The sequence below is a fragment of the Periplaneta americana genome, chromosome 3 (genome assembly GCF_040183065.1).
Source record: "Periplaneta americana isolate PAMFEO1 chromosome 3, P.americana_PAMFEO1_priV1, whole genome shotgun sequence".
Taxonomy (NCBI): Eukaryota; Metazoa; Arthropoda; class Insecta; order Blattodea; family Blattidae; genus Periplaneta; species Periplaneta americana.
Window position 1 is genome coordinate 194,697,287 of NC_091119.1, and position 16,156 is coordinate 194,713,442.

Genomic DNA, 16,156 nt, shown 5'->3' on the forward strand with positions numbered 1-16,156 from the left:
TAATTTTACTTTTTCACACACGTCATAATCAAATGTATGAGTTCAGAACTTTTTAACACAGCCTCCTTGATATACAAAGAGCATAATTCTGAAGTAATGTTTGGTTCTGCTGTTCCAGGTTAAAGAGAGAGAGAAAAATCTATACTGTTTTATTTTCACGTCACTGTTTAATTGATTGTTAAATTTAGGATTTAGTTCGTTTTTGGTACTTTAATATGATTGGAATGTGTGAAATAGACAGACAAAATATGATATGCAGGCAGATATGCTAGAAAGAGTGCCATTTGAAATTTCAGAGTGGGGCGGCTGGGGGCGAGAATGTGAAACCTAAAAAGGAATTAAGACTGGTTTTAAACTTCTCTCTTAATGTCTAAATTTACGTGTTTTTTTATTTAATTAAATTCAATTTAAATTATATAGTTATTTAGACTGGGAAATTTTGAATATGTATAATGTAGAAAGAATGGAGTTGTACATGTAATAATAATAATAATAATAATAATAATAATAATAATAATAATAATAATTAATAATAATAGTAATAATAATTAATAATAATAATGCTAGATGTTAAAAATTTATGAAATAAAGAGGAGACCACAAGATCCCGAAGTTTGAAAATGCTTCATAACTTTTCGCATGTGATTTATTTGTTGAATACGTACATCAGTTGGAATGTCCGGGTTTTCAGGAGTTTTTATCGTCGTCGTCGTTGTAGTAGTTGTGTCTTCATCAGGAGGCTAGAATGGAAATATTAGTAACATGTTTATATGATAATCAATTAAAATATTCGTTGATTTTAAACTAAAATTTTATTTAAAAATTGTGAACTAAAAAGTGTGCATCAGTGAAAAGGAGTATTAGGTAGTTTATCTTGATTGTAACAAATAAAAGTTAAACCTGCATATCGTCGTTGTTCCAGCAATAACTCCTATGTGACATATTTATCGATTTTCAGATTTTTGATCTATTAAATAACTTGAATAGTGATACAGCAAATAATAAAAGCTCCTATGTATAATTATATTTCTTTCTTTCGAAAATGTAAGAATTCACAGCCTCCTATGCACTACTGCCATAGAAGAATAAATGTGTTTTTTCTTCCTACTGAAAAATTTCTTATTTTGCACATAGGAGTTACTGCAGGGACAACTACGATATTCCATAAGTTGTTAATTTTCCATTTATTTTATATTTAAATATCGGTATATTTTTCCATGATTAATAAACATTACAACTGAAAGTAAATGAAGGTCAATTCATGTGACAGTGCAAGCAGAAAAAATTTTTAAAATAGAGATAAAACTATGTTGAGATAAACATTAGTGCATCTGGGTAATCTACGTATTACTCTGTGAAGAGATTTATTAAATCTACATACTTAGATTTCAACAAACAAAATTTGATAACTCAATCCCAAGGGAAAAAATGGAACTCTCTGCATCATAATCCACAGTTAATTCCCGATTTACCACGAAAATCGTCTGTAGCTGCATTTAGATTGGCAACAGGCCATGATTGTTTGGCCAAGCATCTGCATAGAATTGGAATATATCAGTCCCCTAACTGGCCATTGTGCAACTCAAACCAAGAAATGGATTCGGAACACCTCAAAATCTGTGCTTCAGTGGCTGGCCATGATAATATCTTTGAAAAATATTGGAGTGCAAGACGTCAAATGACTTTATTGTCAAAAGCCTGGCATTGGAAAACAACAACAACAACATATTTCGTTCTTTCGAAAATGTAAGAATTCACAGTCTCCTATGCACTACTGCCATAGGAGAATAAATGTGTTTTTTCTTCCTACTGAAAATTTTCATATTTTGCACATAGGAGTTATTGCAGGAACAACTACCATATTCCAAAAGTTGTTAATTTTCCATTTATTTTATATTCAAATACCGGTATATTTTTCCTTGATTTAACCATTACAGCTGAAAGTAAATAAAGGTCAATTAATGTGACAGTGCACAGCTGGAGAAATTTAAAAAATAGAGATAAAACTATGTTGAGATAAACATTAGTGCATCCTGATAATATCATGTAATTGTATAATTTTTTTTAGTGGAGGTAAAATATTACGTTTGCACTGAATAAATATTTATGTAACTCATATGGACTCTCACTTTGAGAGAGGAACATAGCTTAAGGGTGTTTGAGAATAAGGTGCTTAGGAAAATATTTGGGGCTAAGAGGGATGAAGTTACAGGAGAATGGAGAAAGTTACACAACACAGAACTGCACGCATTGTATTCTTCACCTGACATAATTAGGAACATTAAATCCAGACGTTTGAGATGGGCAGGGCATGTAGCACGTATGGGCGAATCCAGAAATGCATTTTTTTTTTAATCCAATTCCACCAGATTGTCTTTTCGACATTTCTGGTCTTCTCTCCTGGCTGTGGCTTAATTGTAACCCACTTCTGAGGTTGGGGCGCCTGGAAGGCGGAGTTACATTACCCCGATGATGTGATAGGATGATTATGATAATGTAGTGCCAGGAGAGGTCTTAAATCTAAACTTAACCTAAATTCCAGACCATGGACGAACACAGGAATAATCCCCTTTAAGGAAAAATTCCTGTGCTCTAACCGGGAATCGAACCCGGGACCTCATGAACTATAGCCAGAAGCTCTGACCACTAGACCATGAGGCTGGTCCCAGAAATGCATATAGAGTGTTAGATGGGAGGCCGGAGGGAAAAAGACCTTTAGGGAGGCCGAGACGTAGCTGGGAAGATAATATTAAAATGGATTTGAGGGAGGTGGGATATGATGGTAGAGACTGGATTAATCTTGCTCAGGATAGGGACCAATGGCGGGCTTATGTGAGGGCGGCAATGAACCTCGGGGTTCCTTAAAAGCCAGTAAGTAAGTAAGTATATGTGAAGTGAACTTTTATGCACAACTACAAAAATTTACAGCACTAATGCAAAAGTTCGTGTCACACACAAGTTACATACCTACACAATTTTATCTATTATCATAACAAGAAGAAAGATTTTCTATAAGAACTTATTCTACTCTCATAATAGAAACATAGGGTGAAAATTGATATAATAGAGCAGGCCATGAAGTGTGCGATAAAGTCACGTCTATTTAGCGGAAGTTAAATAACAACATACTTGCTGTACCCAATTAGCCTTGTTACTTCTGAACTCTACCTCTCTTGCTCAAATTTTCAAATAATTCCAACCGACAGTTTAAACTAAACATGATTTTGAAGTTTCTGTTCTCAGTGTAATGTGATTCACATGAATTGACCCACAAATACAAGACAATCTCTTGTAATCATCTTTGAAAGATATACGGTATGTGACAGTTACTAACTGTTACTTACAAGAACTCCACCATTGAACACTTCGTTTATAGCCCTCAGCAATGGGAACTTGGAGCCATGACACTTTCCTAAGAAGTCATCTGTTTCTAAGCTCCAGATCATGGCACCTCCCAATCCTTTGCTGACAACGTATTGAGCCTAAAGTGACAAACAAGATTTAAAGTAGTATGAACATTGATCATATTGGATCCTAATATCTAGCTTTATCTTGAATACATCTTTAAAAAGGAGTGTCTCGAAGGTGATACACATTTTCTTATTACAGTGAAACTTCCCAATAGCGGACACCTCCGGGGAAAAACTAAATGTCCGTTATTGAGAAGTGTCCGCTATTTAGAAAATCTTTAGTATGTATACAGTACATTAAAATTTCTCATACATATTCAACACTACATTTTACAGTACAGTACAGTAGACAGTGAGATTGCTTACAGTATTCATCCAGAGAGAAATCGTACCAGTTAATGTTTTGTAAATGAAATAAACATCAGTCACTGTACCACTTCACCTTACACAAAGAAATCTAGAATTGCATTCTCAGTGTATGATTTCAAAATAACATCCTTCTTTTTCAAAATTTCACTAACCTGAGTTTTTCCCACATTAAACTTTGTGGCCAGCTCACGAACACTTAATTTCTCCTTCTCACTGTGCTTTACAATATCCACTTTCTCTTTTAGTGACAAACGTTTACGTTTTTGTGACACTTTTAATGTGACTGTACTTCCGAACACTCAACTTGACAAACTAAGAAAGTACGGACTGCTCACGCACAGTATCTCAACTAACAACTGTGCTGCTTACCTTCAATAAAGTACAAGAACGTTCAAATGCACGATAATGATTGTTGCAAAGAATTTCATTACAATTCCGTTTAATTTACAACCTTTTTTTTCTTTCCCGCTGTCCGTTATTGAGAATGTCCGCTATTTGGAAAAATTTTATCATAAGGGCCTATGTTATTTTGCAGGGGAATTTTAAAATGTCTACTATTGAGAGGAGTATGCTATTGGGAAGTGTCCGTTAAGGGAAGTTTTACTGTATTTGTTATGTTTTTCTTTCAGTATTTTATAATATTATGAACAATATTACCATTTATAGTTTTAACTGCTATTCAAAAGACACATAACTTAAATAATACGTGATAATTGTTTTTCCTACAATCGAATTCTACCATTTCATGTTTCAATCCTTTCTATATCACAAAAAAAAAAAAAAAAAAAAAAAAAAAAAAAACTGAAGAAAATCGTCTAATGTTTCTTGAAGAGGTTTTCCATCGTGTTTTAATTTTAATTGAAATAAAGACTAGTTAATTTTTTATTAAATTATTATATTTCATTTTTATAATTCATGGATAAATTGTCTCATAGATAGATCTACTGAATGTGAACAAAATAAGTCCAATAGTTTTGGTGAAGTCGCAGTTAACATATGACATACCCAAATTACTTTTTCGTTATCAGAGTTTCTGAAACGTGCATCTCCATGAAAATCTTTAAACTGATTTTTTCATGTCGTTACTTTATCCCCTGATTCGTATAATCGGAAAGTGAAATATGGAAAATTTTCTTGGTCAGAAACTAAGAAAATTGTTATTATACCATGATGTAGCAAAGTACATACGAAGTTTCAGTGCAGTAATTCTCCATTTCCATATGGAGAAGAATCAATAAAATGGCTTAGTGGATAAAACATCAGCACGTAAAGCTGGAAACTTGGGTTCAAGTCCCGGTGCCAATGGGAATTTTTCTCCGTTCTACTGATTCTTCTCCATAAGAAAATTTTTGGTTAAAATGCACAGTAACAGTGTGGTCAAATCTATTATATAAAATGAAGTGAAAAAAGCGAAAGTTTGTACTTCCTTAATCCTACCAATAATGTGTATTGAAATGCATAAACTAAGAATATGCTACCGTATTTATCTTGTTGTAAAGCTTCTTAATTCTTACCTTCAGTCCAATAGATTTTGGATTATCATATCCAACAAACTGATTTCCATTGCAAGCAAATGGCACCTTCTGTTCGTCATCCCATATTACATTCCACGAACTCAGCTTCTCACAAATCTGAAAACAAAGAAAACTTATAGTGCAGTAATATCCAGACTGAATTTCATCACGTTACAAAGTATTTCTGTTCAGATAAAAGTACCGGTAACTGTTATAGGCAGGGCTCGAAATGAACATTTTTACGAACCGGATCTGAGGTGTTGCAGGCCTTTTTCTTACTATTTTACTGACACTTTGTCTACTCAGTCCTACCACCTTTGCAGTTTCAACTATTGCTCCCTTTTCTGGCAGAGAATTTTTAATATATTCACATACGTTGCATATAATTCGCTGAGACTGTTTGTTCAATACACTTGTGATCTGCCAGCTGCTACAGTTCTGTTCACTGACACATTTCCTCGCACTGAGAGCATTATTATTATCATTATTAACACCATTTGAAAAATTAATACTACTTGAAGCACTATTTATTTCCATGGCCTCCACATGTTCGCATTTCACATCGGGACTCTAGTCATTCATGTAAAACCTGGAGCAAACTAATTATTTATTTCGCAAGACATCGCAACCTCGGTTTTAGTCCACATGGATTAGACAAACAGCTGTCATTTTATAATGGAAGCTGAAAGTCTTAGGAATCTTCTATGCCACATCAGTAAATTTAAAAATGCAGTTATATTGTCAGACTCCAAAGCAGCTATTCTATCAATAGTCTCAAGACACACACCTTCATCTCAAACAGCAGAAATAACTAAAATGCTCTCTCAATTAATAACACTCAATAAAAGAGTTTTATTCCAATGGATACCATCCCATTGTGGAATCATAGGAAACGAGAATGCGGATGCTTTAGCAAAGAAGGGCAGCACTGCTACTTACAGACCTGTTACTAAATCTACGTATTACTCTGTGAAGAGATTTATTAAATCTACATACTTAGACTTCAACAAACAAAATTTGATAACGCAATCCCAAGGGAAAAAATGGAACTCTCTGCATCATAATCCACAGTTAATTCCCGATGTAGCTGCATTTAGATTGGCAACAGGCCATGACTGTGTGGCCAAGCACCTGCATAGAATTAAAATATATCAGTCCCCTAACTGCCTATTGTGCAATTCAAATCAAGAAATGGATTCGGAACACATCAAAATCTGTGCTTCAGTGGCTGACCATGACAATATCTTTGAAAAATATTGGAGTGCAAGAGGTCAAATGACTTTATTGTCAAACGCCTGGCATTAGAAAACAACAACAACATAATGGAAGCAGCTTAGTGGTTGCAACAAAGGAATTGAGGCGAGTGATTGGAGCGGCAACACAAGAATAATACAATTAAATTTCAAAGACCTACGGAATTTCAAGCATGAGGCCGATTTTATAATAGAACGTCACATCTTGTGCATTACAATGTAAATTCAGTAGTTATAAATTTTTACATTGCAATTTTCATCAGGCTGTACTTACAATCAATGCGTTTGTAGAAAGAGTACAGGCACTATCACTTACCTTTTGTTTGTGTTTTCTGTGGGGGTGTGTTTGTGTAGTATAATGTGGAGTCAAAGAGTGTGTGTTCTGAAATTTAGTTGTGTGTTGAGAATTTCATTTGAATGTGTTTTCGTGTGTCTGTATATTTCATATTGTTCTAGTGTGTTGAGTTTCTGGCTTTTTGGTTGGATGTGCAGTATTTCCATGTCTGTGTTGATGTCTCTGTAGGTGTGGTTGGCATTTGTGATGTGTTCTGCATATATGGAGGTGTTTCGTAATTTTGTTATGGCTGTGATGTGTTCTTTGTAACGTGTTTGAAATGATCTGCCTGTCTGTCCTATGTAGAAGTTGTTGCAGGTGTTACATTTGAGTTTGTATAGAACAATATGAAATATACAGACACACGAAAATACACCCCAACGATATTCTCAACACACAACTCAATTTCAAAACACATACACTCGTTGACTCTACACTACGAATGCACCCTCACAGGAAACAAGAGGCGCCAAGACCAACAACGACCAGTTCTAAAGATGACCCAAAATAGGTCGAAACATGTTAACATGGTACGTCAAAATTTAACAAAAGAAAGTTCTTATCATATATATTCCGAAGTGATACAGTGTTGAAAGTTGTGTAATCGAGATGTATATAAATTTTAACATTGCAATTTTCATCAGGCTGTACTTACAATCAATGTGTTTGTAGGAACCATCACTTACCTGTCCCTTCACATGTCAGAGCAAAATGACCTGTGTTCACAAAACATAATGAAGTGGGATACCCATAGCCGAGCTCTAGTCATGAGAAACTTCGTACCTCATTGTATCCCAGCATTCCTGCCTCCCTGGTGTAAGGTCCTGCACTTCCGGCCCCACTTGCAGGCACCCCAATAGCGCAGCTTGCTGAACCGCTCAGTGTGAATGTGCGACCGTATGTGCCCATGCCTACAACGATCTTCTCAGGCGGAGCTCCTTGGCCAAGCCAGTATTTAACGGCAGCGTCCTGTTGTATGGTACAAAGCATTACAGTAAAGAAATTGCTTGGTGAACAGATGACTTTTTATAATAATAAATTTTAATGATTTCTAAGAGTTGTGGAATGGTGTTACGTTTCATGATTATTTGTCAACAATTGTAACCATGGAAAAAATATGAGTGCTATAGCTTCATAAACACGGCAGCTGTTATATGTTAAAAGACCCTTTATAACCATGGAAATTTTCTTTCCTGTCTCAACACTAAAAACCTAGAAATACTGAACTAAACTTTTGTAAGTCATTGATTAACTAGCGGACTTACTCCTGTTAATTATTTAAGTCTGTGCGGCTCACAGCTGTTTCGGTGCTTCATCACACCATCCTCAGAGCCTACTAGATCTCGGTGTCATCTCGAACTTCTCTGCCTGTTATGTGGGTGCGTTTGATTGTTGAAAGGTGTTGAAGAGTGGAGTCAAATAGTGTGTGTGTACTGAAATTGATCTGTGTCTTGAGAATTTGATCAGGGTGTGTTTTAGTGTGTTTGTATATTTCGTATTGTTCTAGTGTGTTGAGGTTTTGGTTCTTGGGTTGTATGTGTAAGATTTCCATGTCCTCATTTATGTTATTGTATGTATGGTTAACATTGGTTATGTGATCGGCGTATATAGATGTATTGTGTCCTCTGGTTATTGCTTAGTGTGTTCTTTGTAGCGTGTTTGGAATGATCTGCCTGACTTACATAATTAACACGAGTAAGTCCGCTAGTTAATCAATTACTTATATTCAAGTGTTAAAAGTAGTGTACGGTACGCGAGATTCAAAATGTAAAATTATGTTATTTTATGTATTATTATTAATTGTAATTATTGTGTTAAATTGTATTGCGTATTCTTATTGTATTGTGTATTGTATTGTGTATTGTATAATTGTATTGAGTATTGTATAATTGTATTGTGTACTCTATACTTGTGTTGTGTATTGTAATTTTATTGTGTATTGTTTATATTGTGTATACCACTGCCAGGGGTGCTTGCCCACTTGCAGTGTAAATAAATAAATACATAGCTTCATAAACACGGCAGCTGTTATATGTTAAAAGACTCTTTATAACCATGGAAATTTTCTTTCCTCTCTCAACACTAAAAACCTAGAAATACTGAATTAAACTTTTGTACTGAAATTCTTTAATCGTACAGACATCACTACCCACTTCCCTTAAGTGAACAGATAATTACGATCAAGTAATGACACAGGATTTAACGAACTGCCTTATATTAAACACTAGGCAACTGTCAATGACTACCTAGGTCTAGGATATTTGTGATCAACTTCTCTGAAGACGACTATAATAACTCACCACATTAAGACTCCTCTGCTGTTGTGTCACGTCCTTGGAGCTGGGATACAGTGGTGCATTATGTCCTGTTACAGAATCCCACGATCCGTGCAGGTCATAAGCCATGATATTAATGAAGTCCAGGTACCTACAGAGATACACAGGATTAGCTAAAAGTCCCGCACCACCTAAATAACTTTTGAAGCATGTGGTTCAGTGACATGAAACTTGGTATGTGGGGATAACCATATACTAAGAACTCAATAATGGTTTCATGTTGAAGTTTGCCGATAAGCTATTTAATGTTTGACTATAATTATATGTGTACAAAACCGCCTTTGCTTATCACAAAATAAATAAATTTTCATTAACGTTTTCGATACTTGTGTATCATCTTCAGATGTGATGTGTTAGATTAATATGATGAAAACCTTGCCTATTAGATGGAACTTAATGTGATAATTTTCGGGTCATATTAGTGTGGTTGCTTGGACTTAACTTAGGTTGATCTATGATATACATGCTATGTTAGGTTAAATCACATGACTTGCGGTGATTCAAATCGGTAAATACAGCCAACACATGTTCAAAGTGATTCAAACTTTTAAAGTGTTTATACAAAGTGTTCACATTTCAATGACTACGCTAATAGTGGTTACAATTCTTAAACAGTTTTATTTTATATTTTAGATCATATCACATGACTCGCAGTGATTTAACCTAACATAGCATGTATATCATAGATCAACCTAAGTTAAGTCCAAGCAACCACACTAATATGACCCGAAAATTACCACATTAAGGTCCATCTAATAGGCAAGGTTTTCATCATATTAATCTAACACATCACATCTGAAGATGATACACAAGTATCGAAAACGTTAATGAAAATTTATTTATTTTATGATATGCAAAGGCGGTTTTGTACACATATAATTAAAATCAATAATGGTATTACCGAGTTTTTTCTACTTCCGGTTTAACCGGAAGTAACTCCAACTCTCTTATTTTAAATGGAACACCCAATATATTTTTTTTCTTTTTCAGTAGTGCCCATTAAGAGCTTTTCAAAAATGACCACATTTGATACTTCTGTACAAATTAAGTGTTTCTAAGTCAAGAAAACAGAAATTTGTATCGAATATTGAAATAATAAATGCACTACCTAAATAACTTTTGAAGCATACGGTTCAGTGATATGAAACTTGGTACGTGAGGTTAACCGTATACTAAGAACTCAAAAATGGTATTACCGAGTTTTTTCTACTTCCGGTTTAACCGGAAGTAACTCCAACTCTCTTATTTTAAATGTAACACCCAATATATATTTTTTTATTTTTGAATAAAGCTCATTAAGAGCTTTTCAAAAAGTACCCACACTTGATACTTCTGTACAAATTCATATTCTCAGAAATAATATTTGTACTGGTAACCTGTAAATCACAGCCTCATACTTTTTTTTTTTAGAATTGGTACACAAAGCTTCTAGTTTCCGCCATTAAATTTTTAAGTTTGAAGTTTTGATATTATTTAGTTTATGGTCATGATTTCAATATTAAAATTAATAACACTTCATTTCAATAGATAAGTACTTACTGTCCCACTTTTGGAATGTCGTAAGAGAGGCTTGCACTAGACTCTGCAGCTGCTACAGCTGCTGACAGCAGATATCCATTTTGGTCAAACTTTTCTCGAAGTTCTTTAAGCAGAAGTATATAGGCAGCCTGAAAAGCGATATGCTGTTAGTTACTTTCACAGAGGCATATAGGTATTCATTTCCACAGGCTGTTGTCCTACTACGTGGGAAGTTAGGAAAGGAGAAAAGCTTTGATTAGGAATGAAGTGTGAAAAAAAAAGTGATCCAGAGACAAAAGTAGCAGAAGTATCCCTCCATGCATTCGTCACTTCTTGCTTGCCCTAACATGGTCAAAGTATTCACGTAACATTTAATCAAATTTTAAAGACAAATCATAGTTTCATAGCCATTGAAAATTACAAAGATGGCCACCTCTAATTTATGATCTTGTTTCATATTTTATAATTTGAGAGATCTGAAGAATTTTATTTTTTCTGGCTGTAAATACAAAGATTTTTCATGAGTTTATGGAAAACTTTGATTGTTAAAAATTGTCTTTCTTAGGGAAAAAGACCTTTAGGGAGGCCGAGACGTAGATGGGAGGATAATATTAAAATGGATTTGAGGGAGGTGGGGTATGATGATAGAGACTGGATTAATCTTGCACAGGATAGGGACCGATGGCGGGCTTATGTGAGGGCGGCAATGAACCTTCGGGTTCCTTAAAAGCCATTTGTAAGTAAGTAAATGGATTATTGTAAATTATGTATCCGTTCCTGCCATGTCTATTCACCTGACAGAAAATTTCATGCTATTAATAGAATTTGCATATATAATAATATAAATTTAGCTTCCCTTATGAAAAGGTTCCCAGATTTGACAAAGTGTATGGCATATAATTTGGAAACACACCTAAAAGGTAAAATGATATATATTTGAAACGGTTAGGGAATCGAATATACAAAATGTCAGAAAAATTTACACCTAAGTTGCGTTTGTGCTCATTTACAGTTAAGAAAGGGGGGAGGGAAATATCATCAGATAGGTTAGAATGATTTGAATGCCATATACCGCGAGAAAAATAATAGTACGGATTTGTTGGCATTGGTATCTAAACCAATCAACAGCCATTGGTTAAGATAACTTCAAATTTCCATTATCACTCCCATACAAGTGATTTCTCAATATCTGAACCGATCCTTTGAGGGCACCGATCAGTAAAATTTACATCTGAAAATTGTGGACGCTGAATGTTATGAAAATTCAAGCTTATGATGCGATTTTCAAAAATTGATTTCCAATAGTTAGTTACCGGTAAGTACTGTACTTTATTGGTTGATGAATTTGAAATGGTGTTTAGTCTTTCATAAAAGTAAGGATTTCAACGTGATGACTGTGTAACTTGGGTATAACAATTTCGAAACAAAATTTACCAAAGCAACATAAATGAAGCACTTGAAAACAAGTACAGTGATGTTAAAGCTAAATCCCTTTCTTTTGTGAATGAAACAGTAATCTTATTTCTATTCCAATGGCTAATAAAAAATCTAATCTAATCTATGTTTAACAAGGTTTCCAAATGCCAAAATTGCCCTGACTTTTTTAAAATAGCTTTATATTGAAAGCCACATAACACACTGAATCAAATTCTTTACTACAGTTGACTTATGGAAGATACAGTTTTTCGGAAACTTTACCTTGTCTGTTGATGCTCCACCACGTTGGCATGGGTACTCCCAATCCAAATCAAATCCGTCGAATTCATATTGTTTAACAAAATTTACAATATTGTTCACAAACGCCGATCTGAGGGAAGCACTGTTAACAACCTGAAAAAAAAAAAAATAGAAAAGCTATTTCAATAATTCAATCTTCCTCAACTCGGTGAGGTTGCCAAAGATAAAGAATGTTAAACATTAACATTTAAAATGACATTAAAAATGTCTTAAAAGAAATTTGTTTACAAGAAACTAAAGTTTGCAGTAGATAATATTTCACATAATGAAAATTTATAAAAAGAAAATACAGATAAAAAAAATAGACTGAGAAAATTCAACTGTAATTTGAATTGAAATACAAATGTCGCCATAAAATCTGGAGAGAACCCTTCAAAGCTATCATAAAAATTTCCTTAATTGTTGTTGTTGGGACTCTATATTTATGACAGAATGACACAAATTGTTTTGTTATGGTCCCTCTAGCGCCCACCATTAAACCGATGACTTCTATATCCCTGAGTTTATATGATGTTTTGTAATAAGGGATAGTGGGTTCATAAATTCTCCTTTTCTCTAGATTAACCTCCTCAGGTTGATTCTGATGCGTCTCGAATCTGATGGTCGGATCCAGAATATAACCTTTTGTCTCTCAGGTTTAAATGTTATAATATCAATACGCCAATGACTTCCAGTATCCGCTATTCCATGGACTTCTTCATAAGTAGTGTAGCCATTGGACTTAAGGCATGTTGCAATTACAGATCTGATTTTGTGATGTCTGCTGTTACGAAGAGTTTCGCCAAATGGGCATGAACCCAAAACATGAGCCAAAGTTTCAACCTCACTGTGGCATCGCCTACATGGTTATCGTCTTGAGTTCTGCCTGGAATAGCGCTTACAGGAGCAACATTACCGGTCATCTTTAGCGCATCTCTCCACTCGGAGCTAGAAAGGCCTGTATGATGTCTGACCCAACTGTTTGCAGTCAGTTGTATCAAGTACGATTTTTAGTCAAAAGAACTATTGTGGATACTTTCCACACGGATCTTATATTTTCTCACAGATCACACATTGTGATATACTATAAATTGGACTATTGAAGGTAGGTTACAGCATTGATTGCTTCTGTGGAAAATCACTCATGCATAATAAAGAATGTTCAGAACTAGTGACTACTGATGCACTTAAGAAAGAGTGGCTCTTGTCTACTGGTAGTCTTTGTGACTTCGACAGTAAAATCTTAAACTGAAATACTGGTAGCAATAAAAAGTATAAATAAACCCGATCTCTTAGGAAGTAATTTTTCATTTGATACGAACTACACTGTTTCAGTAGTTAATTTATTATACACAGATCTGGCCAAATTCCTGACATCCCAGTATTTCAAATACAAATACAAAATACTTCAAAGAATAGTATTTGAAATACAAATACAAAATACATTTATATTCCAAATACTCGAAATACATTTGTATTTCAAATACCCGATACAATATATAAAGAAATAAGAATATTACCGAAAATCTAAAATACCGGTATTGTATTAACATTAAAATTATTTTTATCTCGAAGTTTTATATAAACACTGTAACTGAACATTCTTCCTTTTCCCAGTCAACAATGAAATTGTGCTACATGTATGAATAATTACTGCTTCCTTTCAAAAAAGCCAGTTTCTCAAAAAGTTCATCAGTTAAGGATCCCCTTACTTGGGTTTCAGAACTGCACAATATTCTTCAAGGTACTGAAACTCAATATCTTTGAAGGTTGGTAATCCCAGTTTTTCACATATACTGATTATATCATGTTTGAATTGCAATATTTGAGAGATTGAGCCATAAAGAGAATTCCATCGAGTTGGGCAAGGAAACTTTAATGAATATTTCAAGACATCTGATATAATTTCTGAGGATTTGGGTCTCCTAGACGCATTCCATAATGCTGAACACTTAGCAAATGTTGGGTGATGGATCCTTGATACTGTTAGAGATTTCTTTATGGCATTAAGGAAATCAGTTGTGGCAAGAAAACTAAGTGTATGGCTAGCACAAATGAAATGGGTAGGCAAATAAGATAGAAGTCAATTCTTGAAATACAAATCCAAAACTTGAAGGACAAGAAGAAGAAGCAAGTATTTTGAGTATTTGAAATATAAAATACACCAATTTTATGTATTTAAATACAAAATACAAAATACTTTCTAAAATCATTGCAAATTACAAAATACAAATCTATTTCAAATACATGCATTTCAAATACTGCCCAGCCCGGATTATACCTAATATGAATAAGTTAAGAAAACACTCGTATTTGATTTGAAGAAAATAACCATGATGTATTAATTGTTTCAAATAAAGACCCATTAGTTTTGTGCTAAAATAATTATATTATATGTGCATCATATTCGGATGAATTGACTTGTAGATATTGAATAGATCCCACACTGTAGTATCACAGTCTAAGATGTCACGTCTTGGACTAGCATTACAGAATGAGCAATGGTTCGAGTCTTCTTGTACATGGGGGAATAAACCGTTGCATGAAATTTCGACCAGTGTATGGGACTGGTGTCCACTCAGAATCATGATGAATTTGGGGCGCTACAGTAGACAGCAAAATCTAGTTTTGCAAAATAGCTATAATGGCAGGGGGAGGGGGGGAGGATCATCGTGCTAAACACCATACTAGTTGTATGATCGTTCACCACAGGTCTTGACTCTCTATAGCAGGCCTGCACAAACCGCGCTCGACGAGCACGCGCGCTCCTTTGGGGCGGAAGAGCGGTGTTTACTGCTCGCCGAAACAGAGAGGAAGATAGGCTACGTCAGAATGACATAGACTTGCTATAGGTAGAGGAGAGTGAAACGACCACTCAGCTATCTAGTGGAGTGCAGTGTGTAGGCCTATTCTCAGTAACTGTTTCACGTTGCTTACCTACTGCTACAGTACGTATGGAGGAATCTAAAAGACGGAACATAACATTTAACATTTAACGATTTACAGCTCGAACTTATTGATCTTCAATGTGACCTAAAGACTAAGGATCGTTTGAATAATACTACTAGCCTGGTTGAGTTTTACAAGACTAAACATTAGCAATAATATCCACGACTACACAGGCTGGCTGTGAAAATGATTGCTATGTTTAGCTCAACATTTATATTTGTGAGCAACTGTTTTCTATAATCAACTTTAATAAAGGCAGACATCGAACATTTGTAACTGATGTTTCATTATGATCAGTAGGCTACTGTTCCTTTCAGCTGCCAACTGCATAAAACCTCGTTTTGATGTACTGATAAATAAAAATGTAACAAAATGATATTGTACATTTAAGTAGCTATACAATTTCTGTTACTTCTGTAAAATAAATATTTCTTTATTAATTAATAATAGTCCAAGATAGTTTTGCAAACACTGAACGGGAATTCATTTCATAAGCACTCGTAATAGTACTTCCTTTTGTGTATATTTTGTACGAGATCACCCCTTCTTCCAGTCCACCCTTATACAGAGTGCAGCTAATATCTGCATTCCGCTCATGAGCTGTGAGCCGGATCGGAGAGCGCAAACCTTGTGCAGGCCTGCTCTATAGGCTATCACATACAGAATTATTATTTTTAGATACCAGTACTCGAAAAGAACAAAATCTGTTCAATAGTTTTGGCGATATTGATATACACCCATAAACAGACAAAAGACA

The 16,156-nt window shown here is 34.6% G+C and overlaps 1 protein-coding gene across 1 annotated transcript in view; it reads right to left on the reverse strand.

Annotated features, from left to right (window-relative positions):
• Positions 1-16,156, reverse strand: part of LOC138696929 (acidic mammalian chitinase-like) — a 30,242-nt gene that overhangs the window by 3,119 nt on the left and 10,967 nt on the right. Inside the window, exons 5-11 of the mRNA XM_069822423.1 lie at positions 12,433-12,564; positions 10,756-10,883; positions 9,181-9,307; positions 7,664-7,849; positions 5,294-5,410; positions 3,345-3,482; positions 666-740 (exon numbers count right to left, since the gene is read on the reverse strand). Of these exons, the coding sequence (XP_069678524.1) occupies positions 666-740; positions 3,345-3,482; positions 5,294-5,410; positions 7,664-7,849; positions 9,181-9,307; positions 10,756-10,883; positions 12,433-12,564 (903 nt within the window). The remainder of the gene's footprint in view (positions 1-665; positions 741-3,344; positions 3,483-5,293; positions 5,411-7,663; positions 7,850-9,180; positions 9,308-10,755; positions 10,884-12,432; positions 12,565-16,156) is intronic.